Here is a 21,474-nt window from a genome sequence, read left to right as displayed (position 1 = left end):
TTTATACACATTTGCAATGATACGCCCTTCTTCTCAACTAACTGAATTGAAGAATCTAAAGGAGATAATGATGGTCGTATAAAACATTTCTTCAATCATTCTTGAGTTGCTCATTGAGTTCCTGAAGTTCTGCAGGTCTCATCCGAAACTTGCTTCTCTCTCTAAACTCCTTCGTGTTTGTTGATGGTGAGGCATACAAAGAGCATTCAAGTTATATGGGGGTAAAGGAAGAGTGTAAATAGGTGATGCAAGATCAACAGTGGGGTCTTCAAGCACAGAAAGAGTACTCATAATGTATGGGGGAGAAGCGAAAGTTTAGGTAGGTGAGGCAAGCGTAAGAGTTTGATTTTCATCCTCGCCTCTTTCTCATAAACTTTTCAATGATGTTCGTCCATGTGCTAGTTATTGGCCACTTACATTCACTTGTGCAACGTGTCATGTTGCCTTTGTGACCTGAATTATTGTTCTCCTGGTTTCTTTAACAAGAAACTCTATGGCTAGATTCAAAACTCTTTAATTGGCTGCGCTCATGGCAGTAGCATAGCTGGTTTAGGATATATGTCATCTTCGTGTACTAATCATTATAGACCCTCCATGAAATGCAAAGTTCACACTAGGGAATGTTCTTCTTGTGACTCCTCCTTGAGCCGCCATTTAGTTCTTCGTCGCTCACCCTTGTACTTACCGAGCTCTCTGATAGTAGGACTAGTGAGTCTCTTGCATGTAAAGTTGTGATCATCGCCCATAAGACTGTGACTGTCGCCCTTGAGTAATGTCGGGATAATCCTATAAGTACGCATTTATCTTCTCGGTTGTGATATAAATCGTCGAGGGTCATGCTATCAATTCTCTAACTATTTGAGACATACTCGCTATAGCTCTAGTAACCATCACCATTGCAGCAACAAATTTTTTTCTCCCTACAACCGACGACTCAAAAGGATCTTGCACCCTAAGGTCTCTGTAATTATCACGCTTGCTAGTTATTCTTAATAACAAAACAACTTAATCACTAATGTGTTTTTAGCGAGAAGAGACTTATATCATATTATATGCCATTGAACTTATTATAAATGGTGAACCTGACTCTGATACCATTTTATAACACCCCGATCTGGTACTCTCGAAGTCTTAGATCGAGGTGTTACATCAATCTTGTGCCACCTGGTCAAATGAAAATGGACACTGATTCAATATAAGTACAAAATATCAACAAATGCTTTTAGAAAGTAGGACATGATGGCATAATTTTTTGTAGTATTTATTTTTATATTTAATTGACAAAAATATTTAATACTAAAAATAAATAGTGAACACATGCCTTGTGTGCTAAAGGTAGGACCCTAGATAGCTAGTGTTTATATAGTGAAAAAGTACGGTGACACACTAAGAGGGTGCAATTGCATGACACCTGATCTTCCCTCTCCTGTAATGAGGTATAGGTAAGAGTGTCAACTCGTCGGTTTGGTTCAGACCCAGTTGAAACCAGACTTGCATTAGATTTTTAGGTATGGTATTGGTCCAAACCCATGTTTAATCAGGTCCACTATAAAATAAATTATATTGATAAAAACTACATGAATCAAACCTCGACCATACTCGATAAACCCACATCTTTTTATTATTTTTATATTAAAAAAATTCATAAAATATTCACGGGTCCATGTATTAATCATGGCTATTGGATCTAGACCCAAGTCTTAATCAGGTCTTCTTATTTATCACCATATCCAGATCCTATAGAGTTTAGTTCGGGTCGGATCCTGGTAAACTAGGCCAGTTGACACCCTTTAAGTATTGGGTGATCAGGTAAACAGACCACACATTAAAACTGCAAAAGATCTTTCCTCAGTCTATGAGGTACATATATTGTTGGACGTGTGATGTGATGACTCATAAATTCTATTTTTTAAAAAAATAAGTTAAACAATCAAAAATATTATTCTTGGTACTTTCATATTTTAAAAATATTTTTTATCAAATAATATAAAAATTATTAAAATTTGTACGTACATGTGTCATCTTCTTCTGACATGTTGGGACATGAGTGTCTTGTGTGGTAGGTTTAGACTGTAAGCTGTGACCAAGAGATTTGGAAACTGAGACAATCCCAACAACGATAAGAAACAGATAATAATATCCAGCGTGGGGGTGGAGGTTCCATTCTGAGCACCAGTTTGGAGTTTAGTCTCCTTAGACAAGTGAGATCCACAATATGCTGAACAATATCAAGTGTATCATACTGAGCCTATGGACCTACCACCACATTTCAAAAGCAGCATGGCTTGTCATGAAAAGACCCTACTTCATGACGCCACATTAACACTATCCTCTACTGATGGAAATTGAGCCCCACTAGTTTAACTATACCTCCTCCTCTTCCTCACTTGTATACTCTCATCCTCCTCACTTGTATACTCATCCTCCTCGCTTGTATCCTCCTCACTTGTATATTCATCCCCCCAACTCTCGATGAATTCAAGTTGGAGCGCACAATAACACGTGGTAAAAGGAGAACCTGAATCCGCTGGTGCATCATATTTAGGAGGATCACTAAACTCAGAACAAAGATCTCCTCTCAACAGGAGGGCCCGATCGATTGACACATGAATCATCCTGTGGCCATTTATTCGTTTCTCATCATTCCCTTTAAGTTCGATCTTGTCAGGTAAACTCACGTAGAAAGGCGTATGAACTTGAGCCAGATTCCCGTACAAAGAGTGAGGTTGATTAGTGCATTTAGAGACCAAATGACCATCTACCATCTCTTCAACGTGGACAACCATCCCCTGCAATTCTTCACAAAGCCCTCTCGTTTCCAAGTAAAGACGGGAACGATCAAACCCCTCTTGATAGCCGAATGGTTTGGGGAGGGGAAAAGAGAGTCGTGCATTGCCGGATCCCTCAACACTCATCAGACTTCCAGAAATAGAAAACTTATAGAGTCTTTCAAAGTCGGGCTCCTGAGCAGAGATGTGAGCATGAGTCAATAAACAAATCTATGGCAAACCATTCATATATTATAGAACCGAAGTTGTTAAAACAAAATATAATTGACATGGATCACGGTGATACAAATCGGAAACGACACTTACCGATTTATTGAAAAAATGATTCCTTTATGTGTTTCATTCTTTTCTTAGTCAATTTATTTTATTTTTTGATTGCTTATGTTTTTTTTTTTTAAATATATTTTTAAAAGATCAAAAACCGATTCAAAAGTATTGGATCCCATTTAGTTCAAGCCAACTTTCAAAATCATTTTGAAAAACTATTCAGTTCAGAAACCGATTGTGAAATCAATTATTAGTTTTAAGCTTCAACACAAAAGTGAAGTTTCGAGTGAAAACAAATACAAATGCATTTCTCCAAGCAAAGGAAAAGACCTTACCATAATTCTATTCCTTGAAGAATCAGAAAGTTGACTACATCCTGTCAGATTCAATTTTTGCAGGTGATTCAAGCTTTCAAGGCCACCTATATCAACAAGCTTCTCGCAGCCCTTTAATTTCAATGATTCAAGCTGTTTCGATCTTGAAAGATCGACGATGGTTTTCAAAGCAGCGCAATCCGATGCTTGAAGATCGACTAGAGAAGGGGGAAGTTCAGGGAGAGATTGAAGGTTGCTACATCCTTTGAGAACCAATTCTTCCAAGCAATCCAAACTTTCAAGGCCATGAACATGGACAAGGTTCTTGCAGCCCTCTAAATCCAATCTATACATCTCCTTCAAGTTTGAAACATCTATCATATTTAAATCAAGACAATCCGATGCCCAAAGTTCGACTAGAGAAAGGGGAAGTTCTCGGAGAGATTGAAGGCTACTACATCCTTTGAGAACCAAAACTTCCAAGCAATCCAAACTTTCAAGGCCATGAACATGGACAAGGTTCTTGCAGCCCTCTAAATCCAATCTATACATCTCCTTCAAGTTTGAAACATCTATCATATTTAAATCAAGACAATCCGATGCCCAAAGTTCGACTAGAGAAAGGGGAAGTTCTCGGAGAGATTGAAGGCTACTACATCCTTTGAGAACCAATTCTTTCAAGCAATCCAAACTTTGAAGGCCACGAACATCGACAAGCAAATTGTAGCCCTCTAATTTCAATGTACGTAACTTCTTCAAGTTTGAAACATGTAACATGGAATCCATAGAAGGCGCTACAGTCAGCTCAGGATCGCAAGTTATGGTCAATACTTCAAGATTTTTCAAGGACCCGATGGATTCAGGCACCTCTTGAATGGCAGTTCCGTCTAAACAAAGAAACCTTAGATTCTCTAATTTGCCGATTGAATCAGGCACCTCTTGAATGGCTGTTCCGTCTAAATGAAGAAACCTTAGATTCTCTAAATTGCAGATTGAATCGGGCAAAGCCACAAGTGAGCGACAGCCATTAGCATGTAGTTCTTCCATATTGGTCAAACGCCCAATGGATTCAGGTATTCTCTCTATTTTAGTATGATTCATTCTGAGCTTTTTCAAAGATGTCAAGCTTCCAATCCATTCTGGGAGCTCTGTAAGTGAATCACACCAATCTAAAGAGAGTAAACTGAGGTTCTCCAGGTGTGACATGGAATCGGGAAGAGCTATAATTTTTGTAGAATCTAAGGTGAGTTGCTTCAATGATTTCAGATCCCCCAACTGTTTTAGCAAAATTGAAAAAGCATAGCAGTGCGCAAGGTCAAGTCTTTCAAGAGAACTCAACTGACAAACACTGGCAGGTAGCTCCTCTAGTTTCACGCAGACTATCATACTCAAGCATGTCAAACTCTTGAGATGCCCAATAGATTCATGAAACTTGGTCAATTCACGACATTCATCAAATTTCAATTCCTCTAGCTGCGTCATGCTAGTAAAATCAGGAGTAACGGTGAGTTTCGTGCACTCAGACAAGGATAATATTTGAAGGCTTTTCACGGACCCAATGGATTCAGGCACCTCTTGAATGGCTGTTCCGTCTAAATGAAGAAACCTTAGATTCTCTAAATTGCCGATTGAATCGGGCAAAGCCACAAGTGAGCGACAGCCATTAGCATGTAGTTCTTCCATATTGGTCAAACGCCCAATGGATTCAGGTATTCTCTCTATTTTAATATTATTCATTCTGAGGTTTCTCAAAGATGTCAAGCTTCCAATCCATTCTGGGAGCTCTGTAAGTGAATAACACCAATCTAAAGAGAGTAAACTGAGGTTCTCCAGGTGTGACATGGAATCGGGAAGAGCTATAATTTTTTTTGTATAATCTAAGGTGAGTTGCTTCAATGATTTCAGATCCCCCAACTGTTTTGGCAAAGTTGAAAAAGCAGAGCAGATCGCAAGGTTAAGTGTTTCAAGAGAACTCAACCGACAAACACTGGCAGGTAGCTCCTCTAGTTCCCAACAGCTTCTCATACTCAAGCATGCCAAACTCTTGAGATGCCCAATAGATTCATGAACCTTGGTCAATTTACGACATCCATCAAATATCAATTTCTCTAGCCGCGGCATGCTAGTAAAATCAGGAGTAACGGTGAGTTTCGAGCACCCATACAAGGATAATATTTGAAGGCTTTTCACGGACCCAATGGATTCAGGCACCTTTTGAATGGCTGTTTCGTCTAAATGAAGAAACCTTAGTTTCTCTAAATTGCCGATTGAATCGGGCAAAGCCACAAGTGATCCATGTAGTGATTTCAGATCCCCCAACTGTTTTGGCAAAGTTGAAAAAGAATAGCACTTCGTAAGATCAAGTGTTTCAAGAGAAGTCAACCGACAAACACTGGCAGGTAGTTCCTCTAGTTTCTCGCAGCTTCTCATACTCAAGCATGCCAAACTCTTGAGATGCCCAATAGATTCATGAACCTTGGTCAATTCATCAAATATCAATTTCTCTAGCAGCGACATGCTAGTAAAATCAGGAGTAATGGTGAGCTGCCTGCACCCATTCAGATCAAGGACTCTCAATTTGTCAAAGACCTGCAAATAATTAATCTTTTGTAAGAAGAGTGTCCATCAAAAGTAAAAGTAGTGTGACGAATCTCGCTCTCAAGAAAACCCAAGCTAGGATAATCTTGCAATGAACTAAAAATATTTTTGTTTTTTAAGAAAAAACTCCATAATACATCAGCATATATAAAATTACATAAATATCTATAAAAAAATAGGACTATAAATAATAATACAAATTATAATAATTTCATTCTATCTCATTAATGTCAAAACCATATTCACAATTATCACCAAATTTTTGAAAAATATGGCGATAGATTGTGATATTCCGGATCAAAATTAACTTGCACCAGAACAAATGCAATATTTTCAAAATATCACCTGTTTTAAAAATTTTGGGAAGATTTAGATGGAGTAGTATAAGAGATATCTTATGGAGAAAGGCTTTTTATCGGCGGTGACCTTAATGGGCATGTAGACATTAGTAGGGATGGTTTTGAGAGTATCCATGGAGGCTATGGTATAGGAGAAATAAACGAAAGTGAAGAAAGGATTTTAGATTTTGGTTGGTCCTATGATATGATCTTAGCAAACACTTGGTTTAGGAAGAGGGAGTCTCACTTAGTAACATTTAAAAGTGGGGTTAATACGAGTCAGATAGATTTTTTCCTACTTAGAAAGAGAGATAGGGGTTGTTGCATCGATTGTAAGGTTATACCGGGAGAAAGTGTAGCTATACAACATACACTACAAGAAAATCGTGGATTAGCGACGGCTTATATCCATCGTTAATCCGTCGCTAAGTCGTCGCTAAACTGTTTAGCGACAGATTAGCGATGGATAGAGGTCATCGCGAATTTTTGCTCGCTAATTAGCGGAAAAACATATCTGTCGTTAATTCCGTCTCTAATTTGCGACAGATTAGCGACGGATAATGTCCGTCGCTAATTCGTCCCTAAATTTAAAAAAAAAAAATGATCCCTGTCGGGCGGTATTCCGGCAGCAATAAGCCGGACTTATACCGCACCCGACAGGCGGTCCTCCGTGAACCGATGCTCTCCGATGCCATCCTCCATGAACCGGCGCCATCATCTTCCGTGAACCAGCATCGCCATCATCTTCCTTAAACCAGCATCGCCGTCCTCCGTGAACCGGCATCATCATCATCCGTGAACCGGCGCCGACATCCTCCAGCGATCGTCGACCGTCCTCCGAAGTCACCGTCCTCCATGAACCGATGCTCTCCGGCGTCGCCGTCTTCCATGAACCGGCACCATTATCTTCCGTGAACCGGCGTCGCTGTCATCCTCCGTGAACCGGCGTCGTCGTCCTCCGTGAACCGGCGCCGACGTCCTCTAACGATCGTCGACTGTCCTCCGACGTCGCCTTCCTCCACTCTCCAACGCGCTCTCCGACGTCGTCGTCCTTCGAAGAAATCGGTTTAAATCGAGCTCGATCGATTTAAATTTCGAACAGGAAAAGAGGGAAAATTTCGCGCTCGGTTTAAATTGAAAATTAGCGAGGGATTTAGCGAGGGAATTTTTCCGTCGCTAATCTGTCGCTAATTAGCGATGGATTAGCGACGGAAAAATTCCCTCGCTAAATCCCTCGCGAAAATGTTTTTCTTGTATTGAGAATTAGCGACGAAACAATTGTTGTCGTTAATCCGTCGCTACTTAGCGACGGATTAGCTAGAGAAAACTTTCATCGCTAATCCGTCGCTACTTAGCGACGGACTAGCTAGAGAAAACTTTCATCGCTAATCTGTCGCTACTTAGCGACAGATTCATGAAGAAAGTTTTCTCTAGCTAATCTGTCGCTAATTTGCGACGGAAAAAATCTGTCGCAAATTTCCGTCGCTAATTAACATTTTTCTTGTAGTGATAGAGTCTTAATTTTAGATCTTAGAATTAGACAATGCCGCAAAAGGGATAAACATAGGATAAATCCTAGAATTAAGTGGTAGGCACTGAAAGGAGCTAAACAAGGAATGTTTGTAGAGCAGGTAGTTAAGGAAGTTGATTAGTGTCTCGAGGAGGATTCAGAATCAATGTGAAATAAGATAGCGGGTGGCATGAGAAAGGTGGCTAAGGAGGTATTGGGTGAGTCTAAAGGCGGTGCACCGCTAGGTAAGGATACATCGTGGTGGAACGAGGATGTCAAATTAGCTATTAAGGTTAAAAGATAGTGTTATAGAAATCTAAGTAAGAGTCGTGATAAGGAGAATTTGGAGAAGTATATGATAGCAAAGAAGGAAGCTAAAAAAGTAGTTCAGAACGCGAGGGATAAGGTATATAAGGAGGTTTATGACAAGTTGGATACCAAAGAAGGCGAGAAGGATATTTATAGGCTTGCAAAGATGAGAGATAGGAAATCGAGGGATCTGGGTATGGTTAGATGTATCAAAGATGAAACACAAAGGGTTTTAGTCAAAGATGAGGAGATTAAGGAGAGATGGAAAAATTATTTTGATAAGCTATTTAATGAAAGTCATGCTCAGGATCTTGGAGACTTCTCTATTCTTTTTCATGAGATGAATCGTGACTTCATGCGCAAGATTCAAAAGAAAGAAATTGCAGAGGCTTTGAAGAAAATGAAATCAAGAAGAGCAGTTGGCCCAGATGGTATTCCTATCGAGGTTTGGAAATGCTTGGGAGAGAAAGGTTTAGAATGGTTGACAAATCTTTTTAACAAGATTTGGCGGACAAATAAGATGCCTAATGAGTGGAGGAAGAGTACTTTGGTGCCTCTATATAAAAATAAGGGTGATATACAAGATTGCACAAACTATCGTGGTATAAAACTCATGAGTCATACTATGAAACTTTGGGAGAGGGTGATTGAGTCTAGGTTGAGGAAGGTTGTCATGATATCGGAGAATCAATTTGGTTTTATGCCTGGAAGATCAACTATGAAAGCTATACATCTTCTTAGACAACTTATCAAGAGAAATAGAGAGAGGAATAAAGATTTGCATATGGTTTTTATTGATTTAGAGAAGACATATGATAGAGTACCTAGGGACGTTCTCTGGTGGACAATGATGAAGAAAGGTGTTTCTCTCAAGTATATTAAAATAATTAAAGATATGTATGAAGGAGTAGTAACCAATGTCCGCACTTGTGGAGTGGTGACAACCAATTTTCCTATAACGGTTGGGTTACATCAAGGATCTGCTTTAAGCCCTTTCCTATTTGCTATAGTGATGGATGAGCTTACGAGATCAATTCAAGAAAATGTGCCGTGGTGTATGTTGTTTGCTGATGATATTGTTTTGATTGATGAGTCTAGAGATGAGGTTAATGCTAAGTTAGAATTATGGAGACAAACATTGGAAGCAAGAGGTTTTAAGTTGAGTAAGAGTAAGTCAAAATACATAGAATGTCGGTTTAGTAAGCAACGAAGTAATGATGAGAGTGTAGTGAAGCTTGGTAAGCAAGAAATACCAGTGGATGATTGTTTCAAATATTTGGGATCTATCATTCAAAAGCATGGAGAAATTGATGGAGATGTAAATCATAGGATAAAGGTTGGGTGGATGAAATGGAAAAGTGCAACTGGAGTGTTGTGCGATCGTAGAATGCCATTGCGGTTGAAGGGAAAGTTTTATAGGACGACTATTAGGCATGCTTTACTATATGGTACGGAATGTTGTGCTGCCAAGAGACATCATATTCAAAAAATGAGTGTAGCTGAGATGCGTATGCTGAGATTGATGTGTGGAAATACAATAAAAGATAAGATTCGGAACGAGGAGATACGTAAGAAGGTAGGCGTTGCACCCATTGAAAATAAAATGAGAGAGAATCGTTTACGGTGGTTTGGACATATTCGGTGAAGGCCTAATGATGCTCCAGTTAGAAGGATGGAGAAATGGGAAAATATATTAGTTAAAAGAGGTCGGGTAGGCCTAGGAAGACATGGATGGAGGTGATAGGAAAAGATATGAATGCTTTGAACCTCACCAAGGACATGGCATTGGATAGAAATGATTGGAGGAGAAGGATTCATGTGGAAGACCCATAATGATTTTCTTTTTTGGTTCATATCACCGACCCCAATTATTTTGGGATGAAGGCGTAGTTGTTGTTGTGTTTTAACAAAATGTTAACATGATTGAAACACTTTTGCCTAGTTTTTATATTATTTATATTTATATTTTAGTTAATATATTTTCTATATTAACATAACCAACCAATACTTCTTGAGATCCTCCTGAGAAAAATGTGCTTTTTCAAAATATCACAAGATTTTCCCCTCACTCATATTTTCCTGATGATGAGAATTGCGATTATGCTAAAAAATAAAAAATAAAGCTTGGCGTTTTGAGAATATCACACTTTTAGTATGGTATTTGCTTTTAAAGTTATTTGATAGAATGAACAAAAAAGAAAAGCACCCAGCGCTTGATTACCTTGAGCCCACATTCTTGTTTGTTCCAGACTGTGGTTATATTGCTGTAATACAAGTCGATGACAACAGTTTCCTCAAGATGAAAATTGCATGGCAGTGACTCCAGTGGACAATGTCTCCATTGCAACCATTTGATTTGCTTCGGCAAGTGCTCATATTCACCTTCAAATGTGGCGCCACTCACATGAAGAAGTCTAAGTTCAGTCATTTCTTTAAAAGACTCCGTGGTAAAACATCTCTTTTCGTCGTCCCATGGATAGTGCTGATGGGGAAAGACAATGCCTTCAACATTCCTTGTTCCCTATGAGAAAGAGAGAGACCAACATGGCATGGCAAACAAAACTTAATTTGAGGCGAGTTATAATCTGACCCAACTCTCTCTCTCTCTCTCTCTCTCTCTCTCTCTCTCTATATATATATATATATATATATATATATATATATATATATATATATGCTCCATTCTCCTGGGATACAAAATTCAATCAACATTATTTTGCACACTTTTCTGAACGTAAAAAAGCAGTACGAAAAGGAAAAAAATGATGGAACACCGCATGTTTTCCTTTGGTCAGATAAATTGATTCGACTAGCATACTTAACTATGGTTCACATGAAGAACTAGAACCAACTTTACCTAGTCAGATAAATTGATTCAGCTCACCACTAAGGTCAGTTGCCCCCAACCCTTTAGAGCACTACAACGAGATAAAATTGGTTCAAATTTGACTCAAGACTTAACAGATTGGTGACAAAATTCCAAAGTGGATTCATTGAGTTTTGACATCTTAAATTGGGGCTTAATTGGATGATGCAGAGATGCACAAAACCTAAATCAGGCAATATATTCAAGAAGTGAGATCTTACTTCAGGATATTCCAATGCCTCACAGATATCGCTTTCCTCCCACAGTCGGCTTCGCTTGCCCGGATCTTTGGGGCACTCATCCTTAACAATCCGTTTACCCATATCTCGAATTTGATCGTGCATTTCAAACCGACCCTCGTTATCGAACTTAATAAGAGACCTGTGTGCTAAGACATCAAGTGCTATGTCTGGGTAATATTCTTTACAATCTCGCCACACGTGCATCGCATATTCTTTATTAAAGTGCCTGATAGAGAAACACGCAATGTCCAAAAGTATCGCCTTCTCTCCTTCATCCAGTCCATCAAAGCTTACCTTCAACCTTTTATGTACTCCCTTTACTTCGGTGTTCATTAATTTTTCCAACATGATCTTCCATTTTTGTGGAGTTCTTAAATCAAAAAATTGTGACCCATATACTTCAAGTACCAAGGGCAGTCCACCAGCAACCGATACAACTTCTTGAGAAAGGTGTGCATATTCTTTCATAGGTTCTTTGCTCCCAAATGCATGACAGCTGAAAAGTTGAAGTGACTGCTCAGAATCCAGTACTTCGACATCATACATCTCATGCTCATTCACTCCCGAGGCAACCAGCAAGCGTTTGTCTCTTGTTGTAATCACAATCCTGCTTTGGTTACGAAACCAGTCTTTGGAACCAGCTAATGCACGAAGCTGTTCCTTATCATTAATATCATCAAGAATAAGAAGCACGATTTTGCCTTTAATTCCTTCTTTGATCTTCCTAATGCCATCATCAATATCATATACTTTCGTGTCGTTGTTACCAGAAATGGCATCCAAGAGCTGCTTTTGCACAGAGATGATTTCTTTGTCCTTGATATCGGAGATGAAGATGCGCACTTGAAATTCAGAAGAGATCAGCTCGTTAAAGATGGCCTTTGCGAGGGTCGTCTTTCCTATTCCGCCCATGCCGCAGATTCCAACCATCCGAACATCTTCAGCTTTAAGATGTAACTTGTTAATCATATCTTCCAAAGGTTTATCCAGCCCAATAGTGGACTTAGCCACATCTAACAAAGGTCTATCCGATGGCTCGCTTAGCTTCATGATCCTCTTAACAATAATTTGGATAAGCTTTGCTTCATGCCTGGCATAAGGGGAACAACAAAAAAACCAATTGTTACAGGGACAAGCAAATTCATATGGTAACAATTTTAAAAATGATCTCACTCCCTTTTCTGATAGGAGAACAAGATCTCGCTCCTACAAATAAGCACTTTCACCAATAAAAGGGCATCAATGGATGATGGGATATCGATTAGAAAAGAAAAACGAATGCACCAGTTAAAAACAAAAGTTGTTAAGAACGATTCACGAATTAAATTGTTTTTCAGAAAAAGGTTCATAAAATCAGTATGACTCGAATCAAATTGAATTTACTTCGATTCATTCTTTTTAAAAAATTGATCTTTATTACAAATTCAAAATATAGAAAGATAACAACAAAATCAGAATAACTCAAAAATCTTTTATTGAAGAAGTATTAAAAGTAGAAAAATGAAGAAAAAGCTGGCTTATAGGGTTGAAAAAATTGTGAAGAAAATGATGGCATATATAAATTGGCGTTTGAGAAATATATAAAAATGAAGGAAATAAAAAATTTCAAAAATTAATTCACAATAAAATTAAGACATTTTAGATATAGGTCAAAATTTGAAAATGCTGTGAAACTATTGAAAATCATCAATTGGGAACCAGTCATGCGGTTGCTAAGGAGGTTGTTTTATGCCAGGTAGAGTGACTTTATCAGCTTGTAGACCTTCTGATTTCAGGACTGACGAATCCTTAGGAACATGTACATTTTTTTTTCCAAATAAATGTTTAGGACATTTCATTGTAGTGACTATGGCTAAGATCATGATAATAAAGACTATTCCTTGAGCATTGGGTTTTTCTTGTGCCAAGGAAAAAGTATGAAACGTCCAAAAGGGTGCTCTTGCATCAGATTAGCAAATCCCTTTTGTGGTCCTCTTGCAGCAAAATTGTAGGAAACCAAATTTGCAAATATGGACCATTGCAATAGAGATGATAAGATTCAAATTATTTTAGCTGCTAGCCATCGCGAGTGGCCGTAAAGTTGTGTGAATCGCTAGAGCTGGTTAGCGACCACGCGACAGACAGGTAGCAAGTTGGGACAGCAGGGAAGAAGATAGGGGAGAGTCTGGGTCTCTGCTCATCTACCACTGGTGAGACAGAGAATGGGTTGTGCCACTGCGGCCATTTGGCCAGGCAGCTGGAGCTTGGCAGCACTGGAGAGAGAGAGAGTACCGATTTGTGTCATTCTTCAGATGGTAACCGGAAACTCCCCCTGTTACTCTCAACGCCTCCCTCCACTTTTGCACCTCCCTTTGACCCAACTTCTTATTTTTTTGGTGGTGTTTGAATGATGATTTAAATGGCCCACTTTGATGCCGAACATCGGTTGGCTCTACATTAAAGAACACGGGAACAGTCGTCTTCCCGCACTCTATGGCCTTGGCTATCTCCTTCAAGCACCACTCTGAATCGGCGTAGCGCTTTGAGAAGATGGGCACGAAGATCTTGGATCCATCGATGTACCCATATAATTTATCCACCATTTCACCCTTCTTCAAGTTCACATCATCGATGAAGGTGCGAACGCCCTTGTCTATTAAGGCTTGATAGAGATGGCCAGTGAAACCGTTGCGGGTGTCTTTCCCTCTAAAATTGAGAAACACTTCGAACTCCGTTGCACCATCTTTTGGTGACGATGTTGAGGATGCAGAAGATGAAGAATCCTTTGTTTTGCCATCTTGAGAGGCCATCCTTTGGGAGTTTCGTGCATAAACGACGGTGGTGGTGAATGCTTGTGGGTTGGTCTAGAATGGTGAGGAATCGATGGAGAGAAAGGTCAACTCATAGCCTAGGGTTTCTTTGTCCCCGTTTGGCAAGGGTGAGTAGAGTGCTAGCTCCCAAAGTTACATATTCTTCCTGATTTCCCTTCAATGGAGGTAGGATCTCTCCTTCGCCTGCGTCTAGGCAGGAGAAGAAGTCTGTTCTTGAGGAACAATTGTTCTCAAGAGTATGTCTGAGATGTACTCCTTGTTTTTGGATCTAATCTACATTTGTCCCTATTTATACATTATAAATTACTCATAATAGGTCGGGGGGGTGGGGGGGTCTATCACATCATTTTCCTTCTTGAAAAAATTTTATTTTAGGCTGAAAAATTAATGCTCCAACTATACAATGAAGTCACTTTGCCGGTAATTAATGGGTTAAGCATTTGGTACCTCATATTTAATTCAAAAGATAAGTACACGTCACAACGAAGATAGCAAGGGACTCGGTCCAAGTGCAATAATCATGCATTTATTTTTAATGGCACGTCACATCATGTCATAAGTTTTATTGACTCAGTCCAAGCATAATAAAGCTCTCAGTTTGTGTTAAGGGATTTGCAAAAAGGAATGATTTTCTTTATTATTTGAAAGCATACATAACTCTTTCAAGGTCTACCACATTATTTTCCTTATTGCAAAAAAATAGCTGAGAAATTAATGCTCCATATGACAGGGATTGTCTTGAGTCCCCCCCAACAATATAGTTGGAGCATTAATTTCTCAGCCTAAAATTTTTTTTTTTCAAGAAGGAAAATGATGTGGTAGACCTTGAAAGAGTTATCTATGCTTCACAAATAATAAAGAAAATCCCCTACTCACATTCTTTGCAAATCCCTTAACACAAACGAAGAGCTTTATTGTGCTGGGACTGAGTCAATAAAACTTATAACGTGACGTGACGTGACATGCAAACTAAATGCATGATTATTGCACTTGGACCGAGTCCCTTACTATCTTGGTTGTGACGTGTACTTATCTTTTGAATTAAGTATGAGGTACCAAATGCCTAACCCATCTGCCATGACTACCTGTTTCTATTAATACATCTTATTCTCTCTCCCTCCTCCTCAAAGAAACTCGTTAAATTCTTTCCTCAATCTCTTCTCTTCTCTGTCCTTTTGGGGATAAAGAAGATAGCATGTCAATGTTAGGGGTGGGCATCGGGGCCCACTAATGGTTGCCCGGTCGATGGCCCAGCCTATTTACGGTCGGACAAGTTTTGGCTCGGTTTTTAACAGGGTCAGGTTTGAAGAGAGGCTCGTGGTCTGACCCATTGACCCAACCGGCCAATGTGAAGCGAGCTGAGTCTAGGCTGGCCTAAGCAGGCCCAAATATGATGATTTTTATACAAAACAATTCTAGCCAATTAGTGTGATTTGGTGTAATTAATTATCTTTTTCTTAAATTTATTGCAATTAATTAGATAATTAAAATTCATTAACAAGTTCTCATGTACCCAAGTTATTATGTGATTTCTAATTTTTATAAAAAAAAATAATTTTATTTTTTTTAATTTTCATAACTCAGGCCCATCAGCCTGGCCTGCTAATGGGCCCGGTTCCTGAAGGGCCCAGGCTTAAAATTTTGGCTCAAACCCGGCTGATGGCCAATTTGCCCACATGAGATTTAGACTATGACAGAGTTGATAAGAGAGACATAAATGTGATGGGTACAGCCTAGGACACTACTTGCTGGAAAGACACAGGGATGAGAAACCAAATATGAGAATATCACCACTAAAGAACCGGTGCTTTGAAGACGGCAACTCGGTGCGGTTCATTCAGTTTGAAAACTTTTTGAAAGGGATGAGAGGTCTTCAATTTATTATGGTTAGTTTCACTCTCAGTCATTCTTGGCAGTTGTTACAGTCCCGGTAGTTCTCTTTCTGGTTGGTCTAGCTATCACACAGTCCCGGTAGTTCTTGGCAGTGCATTGTCATAAGTTCATAACCTAATTCTACCGTGAAATTGTAAATGCAGCACAATTTATAGGGCGATTTCTCGCCTCTCGTAACTCTGTGATAATTGTTACTATATTCATGAATAAATAAATAAAACAATGAAAATAATTTTTGGATATTTTAATTTACAAAATATACTTTTAATGGAATATTATTTCTCTTTCTTTATTATTATTATTATTATTTGCTATATTTCACGGGACTGTAGTTACTCAAGGCATGACCCAAAACCCAGGAATTAATTTACAGGTTCAGGTTTATAGATATTCACCATACAAACGACTGATTCCTTCACCTACAAGTGAAAAAATTGAAAAATATGTACGTCCTTACCACTATTCGATCACTTGAGGCAGCCTTATGTTTCAAAATCTCTCTATTGTGTGCAAGCATAGCAATACAAGTTTACAATCTGAAAGTAAAGAGTCTTTCTCCAGAGGCATTGGAATTCTTTATTTTCTTTCATTCTATCATGGAAATATCAGAATAAAATTAATAAAATAGAAAAACAAATATTAATGAACAATTGATAAAATAAAAAAAAATTTATTGCCTACTAATAATGTTTTAAACGACTAGTACATTCTTTTACTGTTCTTTCAAAGGACATTCGAAGGCTGGTCGCGGCCTACCTCCTCTCTACTAGCTCTCATAGTATTTGATGTTTTACATGTAGCTTCTCTTAAGTGGCCGATGCAAGACCCGAGATGGATGCATCCTATCTTCGTCGGTTGCCCTGCTCTCTTTATAAGTCTGGGGTCGATAACTCATCGCCCTAAGGCCATCTTTCTGCTCTGTTTTAATAAAACCAAGTTTACTATTTTCCTAAAAAAAAGAAGAAGATAGTTCCCACTTCTACATGGCTGCAAATATTTTCTCTCTCTAGCAACCTTCCTCGAACATAAAAAGTGCCTCCATAAAGTTATGCCTTCTTAGTGTCACTCATGTAGTATAGTTTCCTAATTGGGGTTTGTTATCATTGCAAAATTTTACTTTTGCAAGTCAAACTGACCTTTAAAAAAGTTTTTAAAAATAACCCGCCTCCGTTTTAAAATGCAGGATAATTCCGAAGAATGAGACTCGTCTGTCGGTATGAGGTTCAACCGTTTCTAACACTTTTACTAGAGATAATTGAACCAAGGATCAATCTAGTGCTTTGCTTTGCTCAACTTGTCTAAATTGATGTTCCAGTCCTAAATGCACAAAGAATCAGGCATGTGCTATGACTTAAAAAAATTTTAATTGAAAAACATGATATATGCTTCAGAGATTTGAAATACTTAAGAAATCCTTAGAAAATATAATACTTTGAAAATCGTGAGCATTGTTGAGAGAATATTTTTGAAGAAACAAAAAATCAATTTCTGAAAAAATCTTGAAGTGTTGAGGAAAATCAATTTCTGATAAAACTCAAAATGACCTAGAGAAAGTTGACTTCTCTGAATTTGAAATTTGAAATATAACTTAGAAAATTGTGAATTGAGATTGGGAAATACTTGAAAACCCAAAGGGGTTTTTTAGAAAATCGATTTTGAGGAAGATCAGGGCAAATTTAAGGAAAATTGATTTTCTAAGATGAAGTTGAAGAATAGATCAAAAGGAGGGGCATGTGACTCTGTGAAATATGTTCATGATGCAACCTAAACCTAGATGATGCATGAATGCAATTTGTCAAAGATATTTTCTAATTTTTTTTTGAAAAATCATTGATAAAATAATTTTTGTGCCTTATAGAACTTAAATGAAATACATTTTTTATATATCCCTGACTATGACCACGAATACGTATTAAATATATCTCATTTGATTTCAAAAGAAGAAAATATTTAGAAAAAGTTTGAAATATACAATGATTTTGAATATAGCCTAAGAGTGTAGGGTGATTGTGACTTAAAATGAGATGATAAATCTGAATTTTGTTTGTATTCTGACTGTGGCCATAAATACGAACTCAATCGAGTTTACTAACTCCCTAGAAGCTAATGTACGTGCCATTTGTGTAGACCATGGTGGAGTTGAAATATACATGAATCATCATCCATCACATATTAACATTATTAAAGAAAATTTAAGGTACATGCACATGCAAAATCTATTCTAAGCAGTAATTTAAGCTCTTATTCCAAAGTTTATATTTAATTTACATTACTAATTAAATTCAAATAAAGGAAAATACAGCCTTGAATATCTTTGCAAAACTAGAAGAGTTGTTAGTGAAGATATGTTGGCTTTTTTGGATTTGTCTAATAATATCTGAAAATTACTGGATTTATCCAGATATAAGTCTTTTTTCATGTTTTCTCTAATATAAACATAATAAAGGATAATATAAAATTGAATAAATAATAAAAATAAATAACTTTGAAATTTAGAATTTGGAGAAAATTGACAAACATACCCCAAAAAACAAGACTATGGCCTTGAAATCAGGGTTTTTAGAAAATATTTTGGTAAAACTTTCGATTTAGGGTTCAAAAAGATTCAAATCAAAGTCAAATTGAATATGTAGTATCTTAACATGATTATAAACATAAATAAACCCTAAAAACCTAAACTTTTATGAAAAAAGTCAGAAATATCATAAAAACCATGATTTTGCCTGTGTTTCGGGACTCCGCGGGGACCTTGTTTTTGCAATTTAATCAAACCAAGCATCAAATGAATTCCAAAATTGATAAAAATCAACACATGCACTTCTGATAGCCCTAAAATTAAACTGAAATAAAAAAATCTATTTTTGACATTATTTCAATACAAAAATTACATAAAACCCTAAAATATTTGATTTTTACCTACGGGCGCGTACCTTTTATAGTGTCAGACCCAAATCAGGGATCAAATCACCATATAAATTCATAAAATTTTATAAAAAACTACTAGACAAAAAAACAAAGATTTCCCTTTTTACAGATCGAAAAAATCATCTCCGGTCAGGGAGATATTGTTCTAGCAATATATGCTTGAATTTAACGAATATAACATATGTTAAAATAGGTACTTCCGGTTTCGGGTATAGAGAAATATAACAAACTTCATTCAAAAATTCTGAAATTTTAGCAGTGAATAGCAAACATACAGAGAAACATTTTCCTTTTTACAGATCAAATTGATTTCGAAAGAAAAGTTTTAAAAACTCGAACATGGATTCAATATTTTAAAAACAGGAGTGTTGGATCTCGATAATGAGATGCAATGCAATGAAATGAAATAAACTGTTATGCCAAATGCATGCAGTGATATGCAATAACACATAAAATGTAAACCCTAGATGAGAGACTTGGAATCTCGGACCCCTGACAGAGGCAAAGAATTTTGAAATTCTCATCTGAGGATGAGAACTGATAATTGAAATTGAGCCAAAATGAAGATTGAATCTTGAAACATTTGAATTTGGAGCAAAAATTTAGGCTCTGGATAGCCTTGGCTCAGACATCGACCAGTTGGTTCCCTGAAGACTACAAAGAGTGAGTCCCAGTGGCAGGAGGCAGGTATTTGTGAATGAAGGTGAAAATTTGGGGTGTTTACAGATGCTCCTCTTTGCTACTAAGTCGATTGAAAGTCGAGCTTAACAGCAAAGAAAAATACACCAAATTTGTACTATGAAAATGCCTCAGAAGAATCTGACTGAGTATGAAAGAATTAGCTCTGAGTGATAGTGGTAGATATGGGATGAAAAATATAGAAGAAAACTTACCTCATTGAAATGAGGCTCAGGCTTAACCCTTAACCTGGATGGGACAAAAAATACCTCGTGAAAGAACGAGGTTCAGGCTTAGCCCTTAACCTGAAGGAGAAAAACACCTCATGGAAGAACGAGGTTCAGGTTTGACCCTTAACCTGAAGGGGACGATACCTCATAGAAAAATGAGGTTTAGGCTTTACCCTTAACCTGAAAGGGGGATGATACCTCATGAAAAAATGAGGTTCAGGTTTGACCCTTAACCTGAAGGGGACGATACCTCGTGAAAAAATGAGGTTTAGGCTTAACCCTTAATCTGAAGGGGGACGATATCTTATGAAAAAATGAGGCTCAGGCTTAACCCTTAACTTGAAAGGGACGATACCTCATAGAAAAATGAGGCTCAGGCTTAACCCTTAACCTGAAGGGGACATCGGGATCCTCAAAAGAAGAAACCATAATGAGACCTTCAAATTTTGCATAATAAATCCGAGAGGGGTTTGCAAAAAGAAAGAAGACGGGGTTCCCTAAAGCTTGAAAATAGATTGATCTTGGACACTTCATTGCTGAAACTGAATGACTTTTAAAATAGATGACCTTTTGCATAAACAGTTCAGGTTTAATCCTTACCCTAAATGGGAAGTGTCTATAGTGGGACAGTGGGGAACATAGGGAAGTGTGTGAATCTGAGAGCCCAGGTGCTCAGATCAAAACAAGAAGGAAAAGACCTTGAAAACTCCAATTATCAAGCCTAAAAAGGGATAAAAAACAATCTCAGGATACATCAAAAATAGACATTAAACTCTCACTTCATGTCGGAATAACTTGAAGATATTGTCAATAAGATAAAAATTATAGTTGATTGAAAATAATTAAAATGTAGGCACATTTATTTAAAAGATATATTCTCTCTTCTACCTATTGTATTACCTTCAATTGAGCTAACTCCGTAGAATCTGAAATCAAAGTCAAATTATTGTTATTGGGTTTCTTCAAGGAGGCTATCCATTTCCTTGATATGACAAGAAAAGAATTTGTTCTCAGTATCATAAAAGTAATTAATGAAAGAATATTGATAAAATAATTTCACATAAATAAAGATAATTCTTGGCAGTTTGATATCTGGAGTTTACCCATGATGATCTTTTTTACTTTTTTGAGACACAGAGATTGGACTTTTTTGGAGTTTGATGAGAATTTTATCACATCAACCTTTAACTCGGTAATGTTCTGATTTTCTCTAAAAGGACACATCACATACTCCTTTAACTTGAAGATTATCTGAGTCTCCTTTGGTGCCATGAATTCTATTGATAATATTGTCTCTTTAATTTAAATCACTTGATGATCTCCTGAGACATGAAAAGTAGGTCTCTTAGGATTTGGTAAGAATTTCATCACATCAACCTTCAGTGATGTTTTAATTTTTTTTAGAAGGGCACGTCACATACTTCTTCAATTTGGAGATGATTTGAGTTTTCTTTACTCCAAAGAATTATTATACTTCTTGAGTCTTCTCATTGGATTAAAAATCTCATTATACACCGACAAGTTGAAGTTGGCAAGGGCCCAATTTATTTATGAGAGGGTCAAACTTTGGCTTGAGTCCCCCAAACAATTTAAGATTAAGGATAGCAACTCTTTTTTATTTTGTCAAACTTGCCCATTAGGTTACAAGTGTTATTTGTAATAACCAAGAGCGGCTGGGCGTGATTGGTAAGAGCTGTCAGTACAC

General features: G+C 37.5%; 1 protein-coding gene across 1 annotated transcript; it reads right to left on the bottom strand.

Moving 5' to 3' along the window:
* Window positions 1–11,516: 11,516 nt before the first annotated feature.
* LOC149832182 (disease resistance protein RPV1-like) lies at window positions 11,517–14,022 on the bottom strand. Its single transcript, XM_090013181.1, has 3 exons — window positions 13,505–14,022; window positions 11,642–12,323; window positions 11,517–11,534 (listed from the first exon to the last, which is right to left on the bottom strand). The coding sequence occupies exons 1-3, from the start codon at window positions 14,020–14,022 to the stop codon at window positions 11,517–11,519; spliced, it is 1,218 nt and encodes a 405-aa protein (XP_089869307.1).
* Window positions 14,023–21,474: the final 7,452 nt, after the last annotated feature.

This window comes from Nuphar pumila, chromosome 7 (genome assembly GCF_984573655.1).
Source record: "Nuphar pumila chromosome 7, dmNupPumi1.hap1.1, whole genome shotgun sequence".
In the NCBI taxonomy this organism is placed as follows: Eukaryota; Viridiplantae; Streptophyta; class Magnoliopsida; order Nymphaeales; family Nymphaeaceae; genus Nuphar; species Nuphar pumila.
Note: the sequence above shows the minus strand (reverse complement) of the source record. Positions and strands in the feature narration are given on the sequence as shown.

Bases quoted from the DNA above. Each gene is read 5' to 3' on its own strand.
- LOC149832182 (XM_090013181.1), bottom strand. From the start codon at position 14,022: ATGGCCTCTCAAGATGGCAAAACAAAGGATTCTTCATCTTCTGCATCC. The intron at 12,324-13,504 runs GTACTCTCTCTC...CCCTTATGCCAG, and splicing joins CTGAAGAATGACACAAATCG to GCATGAAGCAAAGCTTATCC.